The following is a 26,387-nucleotide window of genomic DNA, read 5'->3' as shown; positions in this document are numbered from 1 at the left end:
CATATTTAACAACATATGTTTACAAGAAAGACTGCTACCAAAATATACTAATATTTATATACATGCATATATATGTACATACGCTGACATCTCATAGTACTGATAGCGCTCACAAATTAGTTTCATGTTGTGCTGGAGGATAATACCGCGCGGAGGGATCTCCCTCGCACGCTATTTCTCATTTAACATTTTTTCTACATCATGCTGAGTCATATTTGATGCAAAACTATTTCAGTTTTTTTTTTATTCTTCCCATTACGTTTCCAAGAAAAGATATAGATCCTGGAATCGCACACGCACAAAAAAGGAGATTCTTCCCAGGGGTTCGAATCGTCTTTTTGTTTCATAGGATCTGCCTTGTGTTTTGTTTTGTTTTATTTTTTCGTTTTTACATAACATTTACTAATCGGAGTTTCTTTCTCGGGTGCTTGTTTTCGCGTTGTTTCATTCACGTGTTTCATTTATTCAGCTCAGGTGTAAGTACTCCTTCCAATCACTGACACTGAAATAAATAATTTTTTTTTTTTTTTTATTAAGTTATGAGGAATAAATAAAGAAGCTAGAACAGCTAGAACTCCAGGGGATGAAATGTCCAGTTTTAGAGTGAGATGGTATTCTGGCTGTCTAATTGCGGTCGAGAGGGGCAAGACCCTTCCAATTGTCACTTATTCAACTGGAATTGTTGAATAGATAATTGAATTGTTGAATGTTGAATAAAGATAATTAAAACTGCAGATGAAGAATGAGGTAGAAAAAGAGAAACCCAGAATAAGAGAGCTGGAGTTAGATAATCCTGGAAGAACCTGAAAGTGTTCAGGGTAGTGAACCTCTAGATGTAGGGAGGGGGTTCTTATTGACTACTTGTAGAGAGTTGGTAGAGTGCTTGATTATCACTGGTGTGCAAGACGCAGTGGAAGGTGGGTGACTGGTTATTTATTTTGTATCAAGGAATATTTATACTGATGTTTATAGAGTTACAGTCAGAGACTGAGTTACCTGTATGTATTTATACGCTTTCTAGGGCTGATAGTGCCATAGTGTGTTACAAGATTCAACCCACTTGGTGAGGTTGGTGGAATAAGTGGCGAGCCAGGGGTTGGGCTACCACTTGATATAAACGGTTGATAGAGTTTGACGGTATTGGATAGCAGCCTGGTTATAATAGCATAGAGTGTGAAGGCAATATTATTATCTTGTATGTGTCTTGTATATGTTCTCTGTCTATTAAATGTATATCAACTGTAGGTGTTTGTCCTTGTCCTAGTGAGGCTTCCCAGAAAGTAGAAAAGAGAGAGAGAGAGAGAGAGAGAACCACAGCTGTGGGCTGGGTGGTACAGAATTATAATATGGTATTATTATATGGTATCTGTGCATGGGGGTCTACCACTGCAAACCACCTTAAGCCCATCATCACCCAGCAAAAATCTGCTATCAGAATAATAACAAACTCTGCTTTCAGACAACACTCAGCTCCCTTCTTTAAATCCCTAAACTTGCTAAATACTAACTCCCTCCACACATTCTCTTGTGTCAACTACATTTACAAAACCCTGTTCTTAAATGCAAACCATGCTCTGAAACTCTCCCTGGACAGATATAATAGGACCCATTATCACCACACCAGAAATAAATATCTCTTTGATATCCTCAGGGCAAACTTAATCTGTGTAAACACTCTATGCAAATTAAGGGACCTAGTCTATAGAACTCACTCTCTAGTGAATTGAAAAGCTGTCAAACTTTTGCCTCAATTAAAAACAAAAACAAAAAGTACCTAATTTCATCTTCGTAGTTTCCTACACCGAGCTTTAAATTTGCTCTGTATCTAGTGTTACCCAATCTGCCAATTTTTATGTACTTAACCCAAACAACCTTATCATTGTGTTCATTGCTGTCTTCTTTTATGTGCCCCATCCAGTGGGCAGCGGTGGATAGGTTACAATCACTCAGTTACTACCTACAGTTAGCAAACTGGGGATATTTGGCTAAAATTTCTGGTAGCAGATCATTTTGAATGAAATATTTACAAATGTTCCAGCGATGTGTAAATATTTCATTCAGAGTAAGAGCCACTCGGGAACGTACAGAAGAGACTTCTTCCAGATAAGATGTTACAAGTGTAACAGATCGGGTCACATGATGCGAGATTGTCGGCAGGGCAAGAGAGTTGTGACCCTGACCATGTGTGATCCCCGGAAGAAGTGTATTGATGTACTACAGGACAAACCACAGAAAGCAAACTTAATGAACGATCGGTACATAGGCGATCGGTATATCAGTAAAGGTTGGGTCAGCATAGAAGGACAACCTGAGGGGGAGGTTAGTATCCTTAGGGATACTGGAGCTAGTCAGTTTGATTCTGAGAGGCCTAATTGGAGATGATCGACTGTTAGCTGGCAGTAGGAGGATATCAATCCTCCTACTGCCAGTCCGGGATAGTCCTCCTACTCCTAACCTACAAGGAGGATTATCAATTAATGACAGTTGCCCAGTTTGCTTCCGGAAAATATCCCGCCCTCTTACAAACTAATTCCAGTAGTACCTTTAAGGGGTAGATTCCTTGCCCGTCACGTTCCTACTGCATGCCCGCTTCTGCCCACCCTTACTGCCTTAATACTTCCAGAACCGATTACGGAAGGCGCACAAGGTACACCATTGATGAACGAGGAAAAGGGATGGAGCCCGAGGGCAGACTACTGCACCCATGAAGTCGACACCACCCTCACCGCCGTGGGGCGGGCCGCAGCGACAACGACGGACACGGGGTCGACCTCGGTGTAGGCGGCTTCCCACTTCCCACACCCGCCCTGGGGCCAGCCTTACAGGATTGGTCCCTGTGAGGGTGGGCTTCAGCGATGACCAGACTTACGACATCGTGCACAGCGCCCCTACTTGGGCGTACAATCCCTGCTGTACGATCACCTCACAAGGACATTGCATGGGGGGTACACCTAATTGCCCTCTACGCTCTGGATCGTTGTGATGATGCTCCGTTGGCCTTACCAAGGATGCTGTTTAACTTGCAGCATGTTAACTGCCTAGTAGAACGGCTAGTTTAACTTTAACTGTGAACAGTTAGTTTTAACTGCCTAGTAGAACGGGTTTGGTACCTTTTTCAGTCAGGAGGAACCCGGCTGTTTTTAATGCCCTCTCCTGGGATGCGGGCACGGTTGCTGTCACAGAAACGAGTGGCCATATTCCTAGTTAAAGGTTGGCGAGAAACACTCGACTCGCAAGGTCTAGTTGGTGGGCTCTTGCCTCTCTATGCTCATGGCACGTCGCGATGGCGCTCCGTTGGCCTCGGCAAGGAAGCTGTTTCACTTGTAGCATCTGTCTAGCAGACCCGGTTTGGTAATTTTTTCGGTCAGGGAAATCTGTCACGGGCACGGTTAGAGCCACAGTGCGAGTAGTCACATTCCTAGTTACAGCGGCCAGCCGCCGCTCGCTCTTCAGGGTTGGGGGTTCCGCGCCGCTGGCCCTCATGGGATGGGGGGGTGCTCCGCCGGAACCCCTAAAGTGATAAGCCTGCAGATAGCTAAGAAATGTTACCATGAATTGTAATTAGTGTAAATTCAAATAATGCAACTTTCAATTACTAATTATAGATGTAACTATTAATTGTAATTGATTTAATACTTTATCATTATAATGATTATTCATCATAATTATTCTTTAATACTTTATTGTTATGCATTAGTCACTAATTATTTATCATGCACCCTAATTAGCTATTTGATTCATTAAAAATAATTGCTTATCATTATACTATTTGTTATTATTATTATATTATTTATTATTATTATATAATAATAATTTATTATTTATTAATAATTTATTATTTTTCTTATTAATTTATTATTTTTCTTATTAATTTATTATTTACTATTATAAAATAAACAAGTCTCCAATCTAAGCTCGTTTTCTTCCAACCGCAGAAAAATTTTGTTGACACAGTTTACATTTGGTCAGGTCTACATCAGCAGATAATGAGAATTCCCAGAGATACTTGTAACAGAGTCTAAGCCGAACAGTAGTAACATCTAGAAGTCTGCTGATTTTATTGGATGAACCATAGATGTGTGGCTCCTCTTGCTTGATATGACGATAGATGGAATTACTGGTGTCGATTTCACTTTGCCTCAGATCTACAAGATTTTTTTTTTTTTATGCGTCTACATGCGTACAAGATTTTGTTGAAGTTATTGGTGTACTATTTCTCTCAGACTGCTTGCTCATTGACAATTCAAGGTTACACTGAACCTCTCCTTTAAAGGCAGATTCTTTGTATGATTCTCTAGAGATTTGTTGAATAGTAGAGTTATGGGTGGAGCAATGGCATGGGAGGCTTATCAGCTATTTACAGCTGCTGTCATCTATTAATTTCTCACAATGAATATCTGTTGCGCATAGCAACATAAAAAGACACCATTATTACGAAGCAGGTGTTGAGGAGCGGCCCACTTCCCTGCCATGCAGCTGAGGAGTAATTAAGTTATCTGGCGATTGGCCAATCTCCTTCATTAAGGCCTACACACTCGAGCCTTCACCTCTGAATCCGGATTAGCCCAGTCCGGTAGCTGTTCTTGATCTTAACAACAACAACGGAATATTTGGGTGAAGATGGCGGGCCTTCGTCAGGTAAGACCAGCTTTCCCCACGATTTTAGGATTAATCTGTGGTCTTCGGCTAGTGTATGGTAATGACTGTAAGGTGGTATGAACTGTTAAGTAGACGCTAATGACTGTATACCGGTGTGAGCTGGTAAAGGTACATGAACCCCAGTGTTAAGAATAACCGGCCCATCGGGGTCTACAAGAAAGTACATTGGGTTGTGAGAGTAATAATAATAATACAAATTTATTCACAAGAAGGTACAATGGGTTGGTGAGATTACATAAGGCTGGTATTTGTACATTATCGCAAAGCCACTAACACGTATAGCGTTTCAGGCAGGTCCTTAATCTGACATATCAGGTAAGATAAAAAGATATATTGCAGTAAGGTTTTATATCAACAAATGACAACAATATAAGTTGACAGAAGTGATTACATTGGTAAGGATATATATGTCTTAAATACTAATATTGGGGAACTGGGTAGTATATTGGGGAACTGGGTAGTACAAGATACTGCCATCATCTTAAATCATGGTTGTTATGTTGAATGCATATTTTAATACAATGTACTTAGAAATAAACCTCAAAATATGCTACAATGTAACTGTCGATAATCCTCAAATTTTACTAAAATGTACCTACTAATTTACTTAAAGTTTTCTTACTATGTACCTGTTCACTTTTTTCGCTACAGATTACCTACTTAATATAATCTGTTAGATTAAGGACCTGCCCAAAATGCTATGCATGCTAATGGCTTTACAAGAATGTAAAAACATCACTGCTATGTACTCTCATACACCCATTGTACCTTCTTGTATAAAAATAAATAAATAAATAATTAATGTGAGTTTGAATCACAAGGTAGGAAACTATGATGATAAAATGATTTCTTTTTAGTTTTACTTTTGAGTATGGCATGGGGGTGGACAATTTTTTTTAATTCATCAGGGAGAGAGTTCCAAAGACTGGGCCCTTTTATTTGCATGGAGTCTTAGCACAGATTTAGTCTAACTCTGGGGATACTAAAGATATATTTATTTCTGGTGTGGTGCTCATAAGTTCTATTATACTTATCAGTGAAAAGTTTCAGATCAAATTAGCATTTAGGAACAAGGTTTTGTACATGTAGATAGCACATAAGAATGTGTGGAGTGAATGTTTGTTTAGCATGTTAAGGGACTTAAACAGAGAGGCTGTATATCGTCTGAAGACAGAGTTTGTTATATTGCTGATAGCAGATTTTTGTTGAGTGATGATGGGCTTTAGGTAATTTGCAGTGGTTGAACCCCATGCACAGATACCATATGTAAGATAAGGATAGATTAGTGCATAGTATAATGAGAGGAGAGCAGAGTGGGGAGCATAATACCTGATTTTGGAAATTATACCAACCGTTTTTTTTTATACTTTTTTGGCTATTGGTGCAAAATTCTTTTATCTCTCTCCAGAATATCATCAATCTTTCCATTGTGACACATCCAGGCAATTTGTCCAGGAACAGTTCTTATCTCAGTGTTTTCTATACTATATATTAATCAATGGGCAATTAAGAACATAATGGGTGAGGGTGTGAGACCTTAACATACCACATAGTTTACCCTTGGTGTCATTATCATTAACACCTATTCTATATTCCCAGTAAAATTTGTACCCAAGCCTGAGCAGCATGTGCACAGAGTCACTCCAAGCATTTCTCCTTTTACCATAAGTGAAATGGGTGTTTTGACTCACATGTAGTGTTGCATGGTTTCTTGAGGTTATCTTGAGATGATTTCGGGGCTTTAGTGTCCCCGCGGCCCGGTCTTCGACCAGGCCTCCACCCCCAGGAAGCAACCCGTGACAGCTGACTAACACCCAGGTGCCTATTTTACTGCTAGGTAACAGGGGCATAGGGTGAAAGAAACTCTGCCCATTGTTTCTCGCCGGTGCCCGGGATCGAACCCGGATCCACAGGATCACAAGTCCAGTGTGCTGTCCGCTCGGCCGATCGGCTTCCTAGGTCGGCCAACCGGTTTGGCTTCCCTCATACATTATATCTCTCCTCATCACTTCTGCCTGTGCCTGAATATTTCTGATTTTGCTTCTTATTTGTCTCATTGTGAAAACACATTCAATGTCGTGTTGTTTTGATGTGGCATCTTTGGCCAAGTCATCCGCCACCTCGTTGAGCAGTTTTCAAACATGAGATGGAATCCACTCTGTTACATAAGGCATGTACAATAATATATTTTAAATGTCTGTGATTGGCTCCAGTGGTGCATAATAATAGTTTCTTATGCATTTGATATAAATTGTAATGTTATATGAGTACTGATTAGTGTTGGTTGGGTTTAATTTTGCCCTGAAGGATTGTTCATACTGTCACTTGTACTCAGACATTGCTGGGACTTGCTTAACTGTCTCAGGTGAACAGTTAATCAAACCAGAAGATTAACATTTACCAACCCCTAAACTTACGTTATCTTGCGGGTGCAAAGTGGAGGAACCTTTTAAGAACAGTATCGATATTTGATAAATATTGTTTACCTAACTCAAACAATGTGGGGTTTATTATTTTACACATATTTCTAGTGTCTCTTGGATAAGCACAATCTTTTGGGGTAGTGATGTAAACATCACCCAATCAGATTAAACACTGTTGGGTTGGGCCAGTAAATGGATGGATGACTACCTATATATACCATTGGTCTGGGAAACCTTGATAATCCTAACAAGGACTATCCTATCTTATACAATGCTATACCAGTATAATAGATTATTTCTAGATTTGGTTAATAGGCGAGATCTCTTGAGAAGGTTATCTTGAGAAAATTTCGGGGCTTAGTGTCCCCATGGCCTGGTTCTCGACCAGGCTTCCACCCCCAGGAAGCAGCCCATAGCAGCTGTCTTAACTCCCAGGTGCCTATTTACTGCTAGGTAACAGGGGCATCAGGGTGAAAGAAGCATTTTACCTATTTGTCTCCGCCTCCACCGGGGATCGAACCCAGAACCTCAGGACTACGAATCCAAAGCGCTGTCCATCCAGCTGTCAGACGAGATAGTTTAACCCTTAAACCGCTAACTGTTAAATAGCAAACATCCCCAGGACGCTCAAGAACAAAATTGTTCCGAAAAAATAATTTTTTCTTATGACATTGTTAATTAGCCTTCAGGAAGCACAAAAATCCAAATAAAAAGTCTCTAGCTCTTGTGGTTTAGCTGTAGTGGCCTGGAGAAGTTGCATAGTTTTAGTTTAGGTGCCACATAGGAATAACTTTGTTGATTTATTTTCATTGTTTCTCAATTTATTAATTTAGTCTTTTCATGCTAACAGGTTGTATTTGTGTGTCAAAGTTACTGTCTATTATGTAAAACTTTGAAAATATAAGTATGTATGGATATACAAGTAAAGATATAAAGACACCCACATACTTATTCATAAAAATACACATATAAATATATTTTAAGCCTAAATCTTAAAATTGCATAGAGCACACATTTTGCCTCGAATATATACATGGTAATCACTCATTTGCTGTTGCTAAAAGTTTAGTGTCTCCTCCATGGCTGCCCTAAACATTCAGATACTGGATGGTGATGTTGCCTAGCAATGGTCATCATTTTCTTACAAAGGCCCTAGAAGGAAAGTGAGGGACTCAGGATTTTTTTTCAAGATGGGGGAAGGTTACTGGTGGTCTGAGGAAGCAGATGTGAGCTCTATGTATGTGTAGGACTATTTTAACTATTTTAAATACTGTATGCAAATCATATATATATATATATATATGATTTGCGCCGTTTTGTGACAGTTACTCAAATCATATATGTATGATTTGCGCTGTTTAACACTTTGGCGTGCCCCGCCCGCCACCCCTCAACTGTGCGATTTGGGTCCCAGAGTTTCATGGGAGCGCGCGTTAATTCTGAAAAGTGTATACTCTCTTCAACTTTGTCACCTTAATTCTCGTCCTACGAGATTAAATTTGGTATCATTGTGTTCGCAATAGAACTCTCTACAGCACTAAATGCATATAAACTCCAAAAGCCTGGCTAATTACCCGCAGCAAACAGAGAAAGTGCGAACGAGTTACCCAGGAGCACGCAAAAGCAATAAAATGTGTTCACTCTTTTCACTCTGGTCACCTCAATTTTCGGTAATTTTTGGTATCAATGTGTTAGCATAAAAAAAAACCTGGTCACGCTCCACCCGCCGACAAGTTGAAGACGGGCCACGCGTTAACCGCGAGTGAGTGCCCAGACGCCTTCCAGCTACACTCCCGATTCCTGCCCACAAATGTTTAGTATTTAGTATTTTAGTATATGTAGTATTATAGTTTAGTATTTTTTGTGTAGTACAGTAGTTGTACATCACATAAGCATTGTAGATAGCCATTTGCACAAAATAGATGGTCATTTTCTTCGTCCATTTGTGAGTTTTTCTTATGAAGTGATATTTGATCATTTGGTCAAAGTGATCAACACCTTTCATGTTTGTAATGTAGTCACAGATTGCATTCGGCTTGTTGACAGTTACCAAACAGTCCCCCAAAAATCGGATAAAAACCTGATTTTTGGCAATTATTTTAGTGGATGACGCAATGCTGCGTCATCCCCGAGATTACTGACAGTAAACAGATGATGCAATGCTGTGTCATGCCCGGACTAAAGTGTTAAGGGTTAAACTTCTAAATTAGTAAACAGAATTTGGCAGGTGGGAGTGTTGTTCAAGATGTCAGTGTTTAGCTATGTGTGGCTTTTGGACCAGATGCATCACTTATGGCATATTCAGCTGTAATGATATGTTTTTTGCAAATAGTTCGATGATCTTTGGTCATGTATTCATACTGTATTTAGTGTAGCATAGAACAGCAAAGTACGTTTTTTTCGCTGATCAGTTCCAGTACCATTAATCAAATAAAGGGGTTAAAACCTAATTTTCACAAAGTTTGTAGTGACAGCAGTGTATTGTATTTCAGAAAGTGCAAAAACTGTCTTGTATTTTAAATTCTTTTGAAAATTTGTGGAGTGAATATAATGCTGATGGTTAAAGATTCTGAAGAGTGTTCTTTAAATCAAAAACATAAAACTTATAAAATTTATTGCCCTGAATGAAATGAATTACTTTGAATGAATTAAAACCAATACATGAAACACACTGATTTTAAGCCAACATTCCTCTGAATCAACTTGGAAACATTGAAACAAAAACAATTGTTAGTAAAGAATTAAATAAACGACTTTATATAACTTGAACACCTATTCTAACAATGATGCAACCATCCTGATTCTATGCTAGAAGCCATTCTAACACTTAGGAATTAGTTGTGTGTATTATTCACTTTCTAACTATTAAACTAAATGAATCTAAAAGAATTGTAATTGCACAACTACTACTATATTAAGATAAAATACTTTAATTTATGGTAAATAAATATTTATTTTATATAGTTAAATATGGTTCAAAGAATTATGCTTAACACTTTGGCGGCCCCAGCCCGCCAGCCCTCAACTAGGCGAAGTGGGTCCCAGCGTTTCACGGGAGCGCGCGGTAGTTCTGAAAAGTGTATACTCTCTTCAATTTTGTCACCTCAGTTCTCGTCCAGGGCTTTTCAATTTGGTATCATTGTGTTCGCAATAGAATTCTCTACACGACTAAAGACATATAAACTCCAAAAGCCCGGCGTACCATCCACAACAAACAGAGAAAGTGAGTGCGTGTGTTACCCGGGATCGCATAAGAGCGATAAAATGTGTACACTCCTTTCACGTTTGTCACCTCAATTCCCGTCCTAGGTCTTTCATTTTGGTAACATTGTGTTTGCAATAAAATTCCCTACAGGAGTATATGCAAATATAAAGTCCAAAAGCCAGGCGTACCACCCACAGCAAACAGCGAAAGTGACGGAGCATAATCCCAGTGAGCGCTAATAAAATGGTATACCGTTTTCAACTTTGTTACCTCAATTCTGGTCCTAGGTCTGGTATCAATGGTATTTGGTATCAATGTATTCGCAATGAAATTCCCTACAAGAGTATATGCATATAATATCCAAAACCGCTGTGCGCCTCTCCCGAAGCCGCCGCCAATTTGCCGCCGAAAACGACGCAATGCTGCGTCGTTCCCGGGATCACGTCTACTAAAAAAAATGTCGCAATGCTGCGTCGTTCCCGGGATCACGTCTACTAAAAAAATGACGCAATGCTGCGTCGTTCCCGGACTAAAGTGTTAACTTTTACTGAGCACGGATGAATAGTATTACTCGAGCCCACTAACTCTCCACCTGACCACTGTGAGTGGCAGGCGACCCAGTGTGAGGGAGGTAGTGGTGTCATCACCGTGCTCTCCCTAACTGCCCAAGTTTTCCCTCACCTCACTTCTTTAACCACGTCAAGTTACTTCACTAGACCTGAGTGACTTTACTTCACAAGAGATTCCATAATAATAAAAGCTCACTTGGACCGTGTTCATTTCATTCATTTATTACACGTCTTGTCCATAAAATACTTCCACATTAAACATCAATATAATCCATAACTTGTGAAAATTGATTGTCAATATATTCCACAAAACACAATTTGCCAGAATCCTCACATACTATTGCCTTTACATAAATATTATATATTTAGCTAACAGAACCTTCTAGTCCGTCAAACAGATGAGTAAAAATATATGACTAGATTACAGTATGCTACAAGATGTGTATCTGGAGAGCAATTGGCTGTTACAAGAAGATAACCAAAGGTCAAGGCCTTTGCATGTGAGATAACACTTCAGTGTTCTTAAGTTAGCCATAATGTGAGATTAAACCCACTTCAAGGTGAGAAAGTGACTATGACTTCTATATCACATAGGGTGTGTCACAAGGTGAACACATGATTCTAGGCCAGAAGCAATCTGCGGTTGCCATGCCTTAGAATGTCATGCCAACCCATGACTGAATGAGAACGAGTCAGTTGGAGACCCACGTACCAACAAGTCTTGGATGAAGGATTGGGCGAGACAAGGTCCCAAGAGCTGGGGATGGGTCAGCTCTATTGACTTTATATTTGTGTAAGTACCAGGAGTAATGACAGACTTAATCAGGCAATGAACTTCAACCATCCAGACTTAACCTGGATAATGGAGTGGGTACAACAAGGCTAGTAACGACACCTATAATACAATATGGATCCTAGGTTCTAGTCTCCTTATATTTCAAGCTGACCATAAATGATCCAAAGGTACAGGGAAGAACAAACAGAAAGAAAGGCCTGAGAAACTGAGTGTCCTGCTTGGAAGGAAGTGAACGACACGGAAGAAAATGCAGAATAGAACCAGTGAAGAGCAGAGGTGCCATGGACACAATCAGAGAACACTGTATGAACATCAGAGGTCCACGGTTGTTCAACGTCCTACCAGCGAGCATCAGAAATATTGCCGGAACAACCGTGGACATCTTCAAGAGGAAACTAGATTGTTTTCTTCAAGGAGTGCCGGACCAACCAGGCTGTGATGGGTATGTGGGCCTGCAGGCTGCTCCAATCAACAGCCTGGTGGACCAAACTCTCACAAGTCAAGTCTGGCCTTAGGCCAGGCTTGGGGAGTAGAAGAACTCCCAGAACCCCATCAAGCAGGTAAGCTTTATATACAGTACTCTACACTTGGCCTGATTTTCTGAGCAGTGATACTCTGTTGTTCCCGAAGACTTACAAAACAAAATTAGGATAAAAGCCATTTGCACTGCAGTGTGGTTCCATAAGCTGTTGCATGGATAGGAGGTGGCTATAGTCTAAGAATCTCAGCACATATAGCCCACTAGAAGAAATATTGATAATCTAGAAGGAAACCTTGGAAATGTACTGTACAGTGACAAATGTACAATTTGCCATTCAGAACTTCCAAACTCAGATGTTGGAGCAAGACTGCTCAGAAAATCACTTTTAGTAACAAGCAGCAGCTGGTATGTTCAGTAGGGTACACCTTCGGTTGCTCCGACTTGACTATTCTACAACAGTTGGGATATGTGGACAGTAGAATGAAAATATATACTGTACTAAGCATTCAAAATCACTTTTGCAGTTGAAGTAAAAGCTTACATTGTAACCTTCATTCAGAGAGGTGGATTCTTCAAATGTGATTACACAGCACTGTACAGAGAAACCTCGGGTGACGAGCAGCCCCATCTACGAACATTTCAGGTAACGAGCGAGCCACTCGCAGAAAAGTTGTCTCGATTGACAAGCTTCCGCTCGGTTAACGAGAAAACCATGTGGTGCTTTCAAGTATTCGCGCTGGTTCTCGCAATTTCTTGGATGCCTCTGACGGCAATGTTGTTGTTTTATCACGCAGGATAAGTATCCCTCTGCATTTAATTTTGCATTTCTTTGCTTTTTTTTGTGGTTTTGTGACTACAACTTGTAACCCACGATGTTGCCAAAGATTGCTAAAAATAGTGTAGTCAAGGGGTTAGAAAGACACCATTATTGTAGATTTGAAAAAGGAAATCATAGCAAAGCACAAGTGTGGTGCTCGTGTGACTGATCTCGCCAGGGAGGATGGCAGGTCCTCATCAACAATCTGCACCATCTTGAAGAGGAAGGAAGAATTTAAGAAGCTTGATGTGGTTCAAGGAGTTACCAAGGTTACCAAGCAACGTCCAAAAATCCTAGATATTGAAAAGCTGCTGGTGGTTTGGATGCATGAAAGGTAGTTACATGGTGATATTGTGAAGCTATTGTTTGTGCTAAGGCAAAGGTGCTGTATGTGGATCTTGTCAGGAAGACACCAGGTGCGTCTTCTGAACATGAGGAGATATTTAAGGCAAGCCAGGGATGGTTTGAGAAATTTAGTTAGAGAAGTGGTATACACAGAGTTGTGCGAAATGGAGAGGCTACCTGCTCTGATAAAGCTGCTGCTGAGAGATTTGTCTCAGAGTTCTAGGAATTCGTTGCTAGAGAGGAGTTCTTGCCCAACAAGTTTTTAATTGTGATGAGACTGGCCTGTTTTGGAAGAAAATGACGAAGAGGATCTACATCATGCAAGAGGAAAAATCTTTGCCTGGCCACAAGCCGATGAAGGATCGGCTTGTCCTCGTGTTCTGCGCCAATGCGAGTGGTAATTACAAGATCAAGCCACTGCTCGTCCACCACTCAGAAAATCCACGAGTGTTCAAGGCGTATAAAGTGCACAAGACCTGACTGAATGTGATGTGGAGGTCCAATAAGAAATCCTGGGTCACACTAATATTCTTCAGTGACTGGGTCAATGACATTTTTGGCTCCTAAGCGAGGAGTTATCTTGTAGAGAAGCAGTTACCACTCAAGGCCTTGTCTGTGCCTGATAATGCTCCTGTACATCCTCCACAGATGTAAGATGATTTGTTTCCAGAAAATCAGTTCATCACCATGAAGTTTCTTCTTCCCAACACCACTCCACTCCTCCAACCCATGTACCAGAAAATCATTGCCAACTTTAAGAAACTACATGAAGGCCTTGTTGGAGAGGTATATTGATGTGATAGAAACTACAGAGCTGACCCTCAAAGAATTCTGGAAGGAGCATTTCAATATCCTGGGTGCCTTACGTTTGATTGATAAGGCCTGGGAAGGAGTGACACAGAGGACGCTAAACTCTGCATGGTAAAACCTGTGGCCTGAGGGTATCCCTGAGCGAAACTTCAAAGGTTTCGGGCCTGTACCTGCACCTGTGGACGACCTGGAAGTGCATCTTGAGGATGATATTGTCACTCTGGGGCAAACTTTGGGTCTGGAGTTGAATGCTGCTGATGTGCAGGAGTTAGTGTAGGAGCACAGTGATGAATTGACCACTGAGGAACTCCTGGAACTGCAGAAGGAGTTAAATCAAGAGGAGGTACAAGAGCTCTCATCAGGGGAGGAGGATGTAAAGGAGGATGCTGCCTCTTCCAGTGAGATCAGGGAAAGTGTTAGGAATTATTGGAAAGGTGAACGCATTCTTGGAAAGCATCACCCTGATAAAGCAGTGACTGCACGGTGTGTGAACATATTTAATGACAATTTACTGTCTTTTTTAGGGACACCCTAAAATGAAGACAAAAGCAATTGTCAATAGATACGTTCTTTGGAAAGGTAAAGAAAAGACGAGCAAGTGATAGTGAACCATATTGATATTGTCGCAATATTGAAAAAATATTGCGACAGCCAGAAAAATGATACGATGGATTACGAGAACTTTCAAATCCAGGGATCCCATCACAATGGTTGTACTCTTCAAGTCACTTGTGTTGTCCCGTCTTGAGTACTGCTCAGTACTCGCTTCCCCCTTCAGAGCAGGAGAGATTGCTGAAATAGAGGGAATACAGAGAACATATACGGCATGCATAGACACAATAAAGCACCTAAATTATTGGGATCGTCTCAAAGCCCTCCAAATGTACTCACTAGAAAGAAGATGAGAGAGATATCAAATAATATACACCTGGAAGATACTGGAGGGCCAAGTACCAAATCTACACAGAAAAATAACAACGTACTGGAGTGAACGATATGGAAGAAAATGTAGAATAGAACCAGTGAAGAGCAGAGGTGCCATAGGCACAATCAGAGAACACTGTATAAACATCAGAGGTCCGCAGTTGTTCAACGTCCTCCCAGCAAGCATAAGAAATATTGCCAGAACAACCGTGGACATCTTCAAGAGGAAACTAGATTTATTCCTCCAAGGAGTGCCGGACCAACCGGGTTGTGGTGGGTATGTGGGCCTGCGGGCCGCTCCAAGCAACAGCCTAGTGGACCAAACTCTCACAAGTCAAGCCTGGCCTCGGGTCGGGCTTGGGGAGTAGAAGAACTCCCAGAACCCCATCAACCAGGTATCAACCAGGTAACCACAACCCAGTCCCAGTGGGATGAAGTTCACAAGAAGAGCGAGCCTGCCTGACTCAAGAGGTGGATTCTCTTTCCACACTGTAACCCCTCTTCTCCCCACCTCCCCATTGTCTCCCTCAAGCCAGCAATGACTCTTCATAAGGTAAAGTACAGTACAATTGAAAACAGTAAAACAAAACAGTTATAATAATTACATGTAGTACAGTATTTGCCATTTTATAATTACATTATAAAATTTTATATTAATGTTTTTTGGGGGTGGAACGGATTAATTTTATTTCCATTATTTTAAATGGGGAAATTCGTTTCGCAAGATGAGCATTTAGCATGACGAGCTCAGTGCCGGAACGGATTAAATTTGTTAACTGAAGTTCCTCTGTATAGTACTTGTATTCCACTTTTGAACAAAAAATGTCTCAAGTTACTGAGAACCAGCATCTTTACTTTAAAATATGTGTTTTCACTGAACTTGTTTTTGTATTCATATTGCAAATTTAAGGATTTTTCTGGGGGGAGCCCCTTTGGCTCCCTGGAGCTTATCTGGGCTGATATGCTAATGTCAGACTTTGGCATCAGTCATGTGTATGGAGTTCTATGGCCTACCAGGGACCATGAGCCAGAACCTGGCTCCCTCAGAGAGGCAAGGGGAGCAATGGCCTATAGAAACCCCCCTGTGGTTGGAAGCATTCTATGTCTGCCAGCGTCTGGGTCAGGCACCCAAAAAGGTAAGCGTCCCTGTTGTGACACTCATACACCAGTATGATCATACTGAGATTGGTGTATGAGTGTGCTCAAACTATACAGTGATATCTTGGTTCATAGCCTCGTATCACGAATATTGTGTTATGATATAATCTTATGTTATCATATATTATTCTTATTTACTGTATTGTCAATGTGTGACATACATTTCCAAGTCTATATTAATTCTAGTATCAAAGTTGTGTGCCATGTAATTGTGGATATATATTAGATGTCTAGTTATAGCAGTAGCCTAATGTCATGGAGTTTGAAAAACATCCTTGTATGCGTATTGTAATTAATGCTACATCAATGCTATATAGGTAACTTTATGTGGACCATGTTGGAGAATGTATACATTTAGTTTCCAGATATATTATCCATAGGTATACTGAGTAGTTTCCATTTTAGTGTTGTACCTTGCATTGTCCCATTGTCATGACATTTAATGAAAATATGGCACTGTGAAATGTTTTCCACTTGGACAATCTTTTGATCTTGTATGCACATGTATAACCGTTGGTCGATGTCGTTGAATCCTCCCAACCCCCAACCCCCTCCTCCTCCCTTCTCCCCTTCTGATGTACCGACTTTGCCAGTGTTACCATCTCGTATCCATGCGAATTCTTTGTATACTTATTTTGTATTTCATGTTAATTTCTTTAATGTATTATTATATATCATCATGTAAGGTTGTGCCTTATACTCTTAAGTGGTTGTATATTAAATTAGAAGTTCCTGAGTGAGTTTATGTTGTAAATGAGCTAGAGAGATTTGAAAGTTGAAGGTCAGTTGACTTATTGGAGTTGGTTACAGTGTCGCCTCTCAGCAAGGTTGGCTCAAGGCGCCACTACTCTCTGACCTCTCCAGGCGAGCAAACCTGTTAGCGTTTGGTCTGTGATTTGTGACCTTATTTGGGTAGTATGCCTGCTAGATTTACTCTCATGTAACAGTATGTATTTATATGGATCATTTCTACCGTTGTTCATTATGTATACCAGTGGTGGAGGTTTTTATATGTCTTTGTGAGGTAATATTCTGAGGACTTTTAAGTAAGGCGATGGTGCTCTATGTGATTTTGTTACCTCATTCCTCGTGTGTTACTGGTAGTGACACCACCACCCTGTTTTGGTATTAGCAGCATATAGACGGTAGTGTTCCACTGCGCCAGGCAAGTTCCTGGTGTCAGCTAGGGTTAATTGATGCAGTTTCCAGACCTGTATTTGATGTATCATGCCCAGTTGTTAAGAAGCTGGATATAAAGTAATAGTGTGTGATATTAGTAGAATGTTTTATATTAATGTTGTGGATATAGATTAATGCCAGTAAACTGGAATAATTGTTGCTAGCCTTTCACTCCCCTAGAACATTGATATATGTTTGGCCAGGCTATGTATGTTCCAGTGATGTGAAGGTTACTCCCTCTTAACAGTTAAATGGGGAGACCGTGACTCATAAGTGCATACCCCATATTTTATAAATTGGGGGCCATAACAGTCCCAAAACAAACCCCCTATTTTGGTGAAAATTGCTACCACAAGCCGAACAGATGGATGGAACTCGCCTAAAAGAAACGAGCAAACGATCATTATGTCACACGTCGCCGCGCCGCTGTCTGTGCAGCTCTCCCCTCCCCGGGAGGGGGAAGGGGGAGCCCCAGACCTACCGTGCCAGCTATCCACCATCAGTTCTTCGGCTGGTGCTAAAGGCTGAGGTCATGTGCTCCGGCTCCGGTGGTTGTTTCAGCAATGTACCTAGAGTGTGGTGACTGTCTTCTAGGTGGTGCGTGAGCCGGGAGTGATTCTCCAGTACTCGGGCTGCAAGTGCCTGGGTTTCCTTCCCTAGGTGCTCTGTAAGTACTGCCCTTGGGGCTTGGGGCCACCTTCCACAAGTTCCTTGGGTTCTGCCTCTACTAGGCCGGTTACTGCTTGGTTTTCGACCGCCCTTTGTGTGCTTGGGTGTTCTGTCTCCCTTGTTCGCCTTAGAGTAAGGGGCAGTTTTGCACTGGTGGGGCGCAGGGTGCTACGCAGCGTGTTTTCACCAATCATGGCGGCCGGCTCTGTTCGCCTGGGTACGCTGTCCAATTGCGTGGTTTTCTTTTTCTTTTTGTTTATCTGCCTGGTGGAGGGATCTGCCTTCGTTCGTCGCTCTGTGTCTTCTGTGTACTGAGTATTCTTCCTTCTTCAGGTGGTTCCCCCTACTAGGTCCCCGTGAGTGTACACGTCCCGGGGGTTCAGTTCTTAAAAGGTTGTTTGGTAGCTTTGGGCGCCGGTTAGCAGTACCCTGCCTGGGATTACCTGAGCGCGAGTCCTCTTATAGTAAATGCTCGGGACCCTGGGAAACCCCTGAGGGCACGCAGGTCCGATGGATGTGACCCCGGTGTCCCCCCTCACTTCCAGCGAGTTTGAGGGTTGCTCTCACCACTTGTCTCAGGGTGACTCTATCTGTCTTTGCCTCCGTCTGCTGCCTGTGGGGTCAGTGACACCTTCGGCCCAGAGTCCTGCGAGTTTTGTTGTTTGTTGTGACTCGGTTACGCAGTCTTATGCTGACTATGCGGGTGCAGGCAGCACGGGCGTTGCACGTTGAGCTTCGTTGGTGGGAACGCTCTCGGTTGTTTGCTCCCCGGAGCTCCGAGGCTGCCCTATTTTGATTGGTTTTGGGGCTTGGGGGTGTTGGGTGCTTCGGTTTCTTCCACGCCCCCTTGTCTTTCCCCTGTTGTGATCCATTCTGGTCCCCCTTCCTACCTGCATCCGGCTTCTTACCGTCTGTGGGTTCGGGGTGGGGTCGTTGGTTTTGAGACTCGGGCGATCTCGGGTACAGTGGTACCTCGGAATGCGAGTGTCACTGTATGCGAGTTTTTCAGAAGACGAGCAGGATTTACTCCAAAAATATGTCTCGGAAGGCGAGGGTTACCTCGGGACGCGAGTTTGTTGATACGTGTACAGGCCGACTGGCGCGTGGTGGCATGGCGATCGCGCCTCAGTTTACCAGTGTCTCGTGTCCAGTGACTATCCCACCTGAATTCTTCACAAGGATTTACAGTTTTTTATCGGTTTTTTGGCCATTTGAGCATAAAAGTTGTCATTATATATCTTGCCATGGGTCTCAAGAAAGCCATTGGTAAGGTTCAACCTAAGAAAATAGCTGAGAGTAGAGGCAGTAGAGGATGTCCCTTCTTGATTAAGAAAATGTGTGAAGTATGGGAAGAACTGCAAAGTTTTGTTGAAAAAACTCACCCAGATAAAGCTGTAGCAGGCCGTTGCATTGACCTTTTAAATGCTAATGTGATTTCTTACTACAGACAAGTGCTAAAATGTAGGGAAAAACAAGTGTCATTAGACAAATTCTTAGTAAAACAAGCAAGTCCTAGTGGTATGCAGGCAAAATGTGCCAGAGTGTGCATACCAGTGAAGTCCTCACTGCCTGATGTGATAATGGAAGGGGACTCCCCTTCCAAACAGTAACTCCTCTCTTCCTCCCACCTCCTCACCATCTTCCATACGCCTACAGCATTCAACAGCAAGGTAAGTAATAACTTGAACATAGTTTTGTAGGTTTATTTAGATGAATTAGGTATAAAAATTTAGTTTGATGTGGGGTTTTTGGGGTAGTCAGGAACGGATTAATTCATTTCCCTTTATTTCTTATGGGGAAATTAGCTTCGGAATGCGAGTTTTCGGAATACGAGGCGTCTCCAGGAACCAATTAAACTTAAACTGAGGTATGCCTGTACTTCCCCTTACGGGGTAGTGACGGGGGCATTCGAGCCTGTTCCTCCAGACGTGTTGTAAGAGTCTACCAGTGGGCTCCCTTCCTTATTTTTTTCACAGCTGCCCCGGGTTCGGTTCCTTGTCCCTCGAGTTGGTTGGTTCCATCCTGTAGGTGGGTGCTCTCCTCCGTTATTCCCCCCCTTTTTCTTGGGATGGGATGTCTTCGTCGTGTTCCTCTCTTCTTGGGGTTCTATGTGACTTTTGGTCTCGGGTACGACTGTGCCTTTATGTGCTTTTGTGCCTTGTGCTTGCTTCTGTGTTCTCGAGGGTTCTGGAAGGTTTTCGCTACTTCCCGTATTATTGGAACGTCTGTCGTCTTTCGGCGTGGCTTCCCTCCGGTCCTTTCTCAGGCTTGTTGGTCCTTTTCTGTGCTCATTCTTGGTTTTCAGTCCTGTCTCGTTCTTTTGTGCCGCGGCGCTGCTCGTTTTCTTTGCATACTCCTCGTCTGGGATGCCGGATTGGGCTACTTGTAGCCCAATTTGATTCCCGATTGCGTTCCTTGTCTTTCTTTCGTAAGCCGGCCATGTTGTTGCTGCTTACTCCTATTTTGGCTCCTGTCCCATGTGATGGGCTGTTTCTTCTCTTTAGCGGTTCATTGGAGTTGCATACTGTTCGACTACTTTTCTTGTAAAGTAGTCCTAGTTGGCGCCTTTCCACAGATCGGGTTGTGCGATTCAGACAGCATGTCATTCGCATGCGCCATGGGAGTTTGTTTTGGTCTGGGCAGTGTGCGCAGTGTGGTGTTTTGCTTCCTTTTTTCTCGGGTGCTTCGCCTCTCGCTCTTCTCAATCCTCCGGTCCGTGCTCCGTTGGTCCTGGGGTGTTCTGGATTGCAGCTATGGGGAGGACGCCGGGGTTTTCCCTGTGTAATGGGGGTGTGGGGCGTCTCTTTCGCCTCTACCCTGCTCTCCTGCATGTGCGACTCTGGCCTTCCCTTGGCGGTGCTCCCTGGATCTTCTCGGCAATGTTGTGTCGTGACACGTTCGTGGGTGAATTTCTGCGGTTTGGCGTCTCTTTTGGCCAGTCGCTGGATATGTTTATATTTATATAAATATTTTTATATGAATATGTTTATATGAAATATATACAATGGGGCCTCGACTTACGATGCTAATCCGTTCCCAGAGACGGATCGTAAGTCAAAGCAATTTTTCCCATAAGGAATAAAGGGAATTGAATTAATCCATTCCCCACCCACCAAAATATTAACATACAAATACATTTTATACTGAATACAATGTTTTTTTCTAACTACAGTACAGTACCTAAGTTTATCTTACCTTTATGGAGGGCTCTTGATGGCGTATGGAAGATGGTGATGGAGTTGGGAAGAGGAGAGTTGTTATTGTTTGGAAGGGGAGTCCCCTTCCATTATCACATCAGGCAGTGATGTTTTCTCTGAGGTACTCTCTCTCCTACGTTTTGCCTGAATACCATTAGGACCTGGTTGTGGTTCAGTGCTTGTTTGTCTCACTACAAATTTGTCAAGAGGCATTTGTTTTTCCCTTCGTTTTAACATTTGTCTGTAATGATGCATCACAGTGTCATTGAATAGGTTAAGGCAACAGCCTACTGCAGCTTGATTTGGGTGAGTCGTTTCAGCAAAGGTTTGCAATTCTTCCCATGCTGCACACATTTTCTTAATTGTTGAGGAAGAGACATTCTGTACTCTTGTTTCTGCTCTATGGTCATCCTTACATGGGTTTTCATATGTTGAGCCTTACCACTGACTTTCCTGGGACTCGTGGCATGATATATAATATTTACTTCAATGTTCAAAATGCAAAAAATCACCACAAACGCGGAATTTCTTATAGGCGCGATCGCCACTTAAGCAGGTAGCTGTAGTAAACTGAGGCAGGTCAGACCGCGTGACCGGGAACCACGCGTTCCGTCGACCCAAATGTGTATCAACAAATATCGGAAGTCGGCGACACCTTCGGATGTCGAGTTGCATTTTTTTTATGAAATTTACATTGTAACTCGAAATTATCGTAAGTAGGGGCAATCGTAAGTCAAGATGCCACTGTATGATATATTTTTGGATGCGGTTACAAGAGCATCAGTACTCAAGTGACTGTCCCTATTTTGACCTGTCCAGTCTCACTCATATGCATGTTCGACCCATGCTCGAGTCGCTCAGGGGACCCACTTCATCCATGCTACGAGGTACGATGGTTGAGATGCAGGTTGTGTGCTCAGCTAGTTGTGCATGCGGGGGTTGAACTCTGGCTCTTTGGTCCCGCCTCTCCGCCTTCGGTCACCTGGTGTGCAGGATCCTAGGCCTACTGGGCTCTATCGTATCTACGTTTGACCCTGTCTGGAGTCAGCCTCCACCATTTCTCTACCTTCACTGAGAGAAGTTGCTACATGTTGCATGTTGCTGGTGCACGTGTGCATTGTTAACGTGTACCACAGTGACATGTGGTCCTTGTTCCTGTGTCGGGATGTTGTGCAGTGACATTTTGCTGCAGTTTTGCGCCTGGGGTTGTGTGTTGAGGATTGCTTGTGGCATTTTTCGTGGTCTTCTCTGTGGTCCCTCTTTCCTTTCCCGTTTTAGAGTGCCTGGCTTGGCCCTTCTATGTACATTGGTTTCTCTGTCTTCGCCGGGTTGTCCGCCCCTGGTTGTGCTTCCTGGGGTTGAGCTTAGGCTCTTTCGTCCTGCCTCTTCCCTGTTGCTTCCCTGACATCTCCTGGGCTTTGTCATGTCTGCACTTTCAGCTGTGGGTGGGGTCAGCCTCCCCACTTCTCGTGCATTCCATTTGTTTACTGCTCTGCCGCTGGAATGTTTCCTTCTTGTGTTCCTTTGGCTTTTTGAGTGCTCCTTCCGCCTGTGTCGCATGGTGCGTCGCACTTGTGTTTATTGGTCTGTCTTCGTTGCTCGTATCCCTTGGTTCGGGTGCTGGTCTGGTGGCAACCCTTTGCACCTTCTTCAGTTTGGTTTGTTGGGACAGGGCCTGCAACTTTGTGGGTTGGTCTTGTCCCTATCGTTCCCATTTTGCTGCATGCCTTCTTCGTTCCTCATTGTCTTGCTTCACTCTTGTCCCTGGCTGTTGGGGCTGTTCTTTTGGTCTTTTTCTCATTCTCTCCTCACACTGTTGTGTGTTTTGTTTGTGCCTTTGGGCCTTTCTGTTGCCAGGTTTGGGCTCCTGTTTTTCTATCTTGACCTGCCGGTTGGCATTTTCAGGGTCTTGTGGTGTTCCTTCTCTGGAATCTCGCGTTAGACCTGTAGTTTTCGATCCCCTGGCGAGCTAGCTCATGTTGGGGAGTTTTTCTGTTTGGCAGACGTTCCATCTCCTTCTTTGCCGGCTTGGGTTTCTGGCTCTACTTCCTCGGTGGTCGTGCTCGAGATCTTCCTGCGGTTCCGCCTCTTCTTGATTGGTTGTGACCCCTTCGGTTCGGGTTTGTTTCTCAAAGGCTTTTTTTCCTGTTGGTATTTGCCTCTTGGGATTGGGTTGGTGAGCTTCTTTCCGGTGCAGGGGCTTCTGCACCTTCGGTCATGGTGATTGGTTTGTTCGGTTGCAGCCGTCTCCCTTTTTCTGGCACGGGATGAGACTGCTGCTTTCCGGAGGGGGTCCTTGGTTTGCTGGTGCTTGGCTGGTCGGGCCAAGGGTGCATCGTGTTATGTGTTCGGTTGCGGCCCTCCGCTGTTATTTGCGCGCAACGGCTTCTGTGTCTGGGACGCGCTTTAGGTTGATCCGGTTCCGTTTTTCCATGTTAACGAGTGACGGTCTTCCGGGTTGTCCGCTGTGTTATTGCGGCTAGCCAGCCTGTGTTCCTTCCCCGTGCCCCTGGCATTTGTGGATTCGCTGCTCTTGCTACCATCTTGGCAGCATGTCCTAGCTGACATTCGGGCACAGGGCTTTTGACGGTCATACAGGGGCCTGGCTGCTCGATGTCTTGTGTCTTCCCGGGCCCATTCGGGCCTGTGTCACCTTGAGTTGGTGGTTGCAGTCAGTTGTCTTGACTTTGTGTTGGGGAGTGTGTGGCGACCGCCTCCCGGGTACATCCCTCTTTTTTCCTCTGTGGGTAGTCAGCTCCAGGGAGCTGAAGGGGCTTCCCCCATGAAAACCAGCGTTGAATGTAATGAATTGCCATTTTCTGGGTGAGACCCAGAGGCTCGCCAGCATCCCTCCCTCCCTCCGGTCACCGGTTTTTCGCGTTTTTGACATCCAGCCTCAGAACTGATTGTGGATAGCCGGCGCGGTAGGTCTGGGGCTCTGCCATCCCCCTCCCGGAGAGGGGGGAGCTGTGCAGACAGCGGCATGGCAACGTGTGACGTCACGATCATTTGCTCGTTTCTTTTAAGGGAGTTCTATCCATCGGTTCGGCTTGTGGTAGCAATTTTCACCTGAATAGGGGTTTGTTTTGGGATGCTTACCTTTCTGGGTGCCTGACCCAGTCGATGGCAGATATAGAATGCTTCCAACCACGCGGGGGTTTCTGTAGGCCATTGCGCCCCTTGCCTCTTTAATAGGGGGCCAGGTTGTGGCTCGTGATCCCCGGTAGGCCATAGAACTCCATACACATGACTGATGCCAAAGTCTGACATTAGCATATCAGCCTGGATAAGCTCTGGGGAGCCTCTGGGTCTCACCCAGAAAATGGCATTTCTTTATATTCAATGCTGTTTTTTTTTTTTTACTTGCACTTGGCTATCAGTTTGCTTGTCTGCTCAGGTTTGTTAGATTGATTCTACAAATAACCTATTGTGCAGCAGTGAAAACCTGTTGATTTCTTGATATTCATCCCTGGATTACCTTTGTAGATTTCAGAGCTGCTTCATCTTTTGTTTTCATTTGCCTAACAGGTACTGTAATTCCATTTAAAGTTGTTAATGTTTATTTAATTTAACAATTGCAGTTACTGCGAGCTGGACCAGTGGCACGATCATGTGTGCAACTACGAAGTACTGCTTTAGAGCATACTGTTGCAGGAACTGCACCACGTGGCAAGGGTGGCATCTGTTTTGGTAAGAGGAATTTAATTTTCATTTACAAAACAAAATTTACTAAAAATAAGTAAATTTTGTTTTATTCTTCACTAGAGTATATTGATAAACAAAAATATAATTACTAGTACTCTTGTAATGAACCTGTATGTTGAGTACAGTATGGTTGTATTGCATGTTTGTGTTGTGCTCCCTGGAGCTATAGGACTGAGATGCGCTGTATTAGTCTGGGGCTTCAGTCAATGGAGTCCTGCCTACTGGGGACCAGAGCCAGAACCTGGCCCCCCCTCAGAAAGGTACAGGGAGCAATGGCCTAAAGAGACCCCCTTGTGTTTGGGGGTATTCCTTATCTGTCATCGACTGGGGTTAGGCACCCAGAAAGGTAGGTACAATGGGGCCTCGACTTATGATGCTAATCCGTTCCCAGAGATGGATCGTAAGTCGAAGCGATTTTTCCCATAAGAAATAAAGGGATTTGAATTAATCCATTCCCCACCAATCCTGTTTCCTAGCGTCTCATGGGTTCTCTCAAATTCTCAGACGCCTCCGACGCCAGTGTTGTTGTTGTATCGTGCACGACAAGCATTCCTTTGCATTTATTTGTGCTTTTCTTTGTTTTTTTGTGGTTTTGTGACTACAATTTGTAACGCACGATGTCGCCAAAGAAGCTGCTTGCTAAAGATAGTGTTGTCAAGATGAAGAAAGACACAATTACTGTGGATTTAAAGAAGGAAATTATAGCAAAGCATGAGCGTGGTGTCTGTGTGACTGATATCACAAGGGAGTATGGCAGGGCCTCATCAACAATTTGCACCATTAGTAAGGGGATGAGGAGGTAAGGGAGGATGCTGCCTCTTCCAGTGAGATCAGGGAAGTGTTGGGAATGTTTGAAATGGTGACCGCATTCTTGGAAAAACTGCCCTGATAAAGCAGTGACAACCCGGTGTGTGAACATGTTTAATGACAATTTGCTGTCTTGTTTTAGGAACATCCTAGAACAAAGACAAAAGCAATTGTCAATAGATACGTTCTTTGCAAAAGTAGAGAAAAGAAGAGCCAGTGATAGTGAACCACAACCCGGTCCCAGTGGGTTGAAATTTCCAAGAATGGAGAGCCCGCCTGACTCAGAGGTGGATTCTCCTTCCACACCATAACCCCTCTCCTCCTTCCCACCTCCCCAGCGTCTCTCTCAAATCAGCAACGACTCTTCATAAGGTAAAGTAAACATGAAAACAGTACAACAAAATATTTATAATTACATGTGCAGTATTATATATACAGTACATAAAAAAATGTCATTCAAGTATGGATGTTTTTGGGAGTGGAACGGATTAAATTTATTTCCTTTATTTTAAATGGGGAAATTTGTTTCTTAAGACAAGTTTTCCACATAACGAGCTCAGTGCCAGAACGGATTAAACTTGTTAATAGAGGTGCTACTGTATATATATATATTATCCAGTATGTGTTCAGTTCTGTATATTAT

The 26,387-nt window shown here is 43.1% G+C and overlaps 1 protein-coding gene across 4 annotated transcripts in view; it reads left to right on the top strand.

Moving 5' to 3' along the window:
* The first annotated feature begins 4,369 nt into the window (after positions 1 to 4,369).
* The window catches only part of Mcad (Medium-chain acyl-CoA dehydrogenase), a 73,618-nt gene continuing 51,600 nt past the window's right edge, over positions 4,370 to 26,387 (top strand). Inside the window, exons 1-2 of one of the 4 annotated variants that reach the window (XM_069334463.1) lie at positions 4,370 to 4,638; positions 24,814 to 24,922. In XM_069334463.1, coding sequence (XP_069190564.1) covers positions 4,621 to 4,638; positions 24,814 to 24,922 — 127 coding nt within the window. In that variant the 5' untranslated portion in view covers positions 4,370 to 4,620. Of the gene's footprint in view, positions 4,639 to 4,676; positions 4,697 to 11,504; positions 11,650 to 15,552; positions 15,583 to 24,813; positions 24,923 to 26,387 lie in introns of those variants that run through there. The other 3 variants (XM_069334465.1, XM_069334466.1, XM_069334464.1) reach the window with 3 other exon arrangements.

The sequence above is a fragment of the Procambarus clarkii genome, chromosome 31, assembly GCF_040958095.1.
Source record: "Procambarus clarkii isolate CNS0578487 chromosome 31, FALCON_Pclarkii_2.0, whole genome shotgun sequence".
NCBI lineage: Eukaryota > Metazoa > Arthropoda > Malacostraca > Decapoda > Cambaridae > Procambarus > Procambarus clarkii.
Note: the sequence above shows the minus strand (reverse complement) of the source record. Positions and strands in the feature narration are given on the sequence as shown.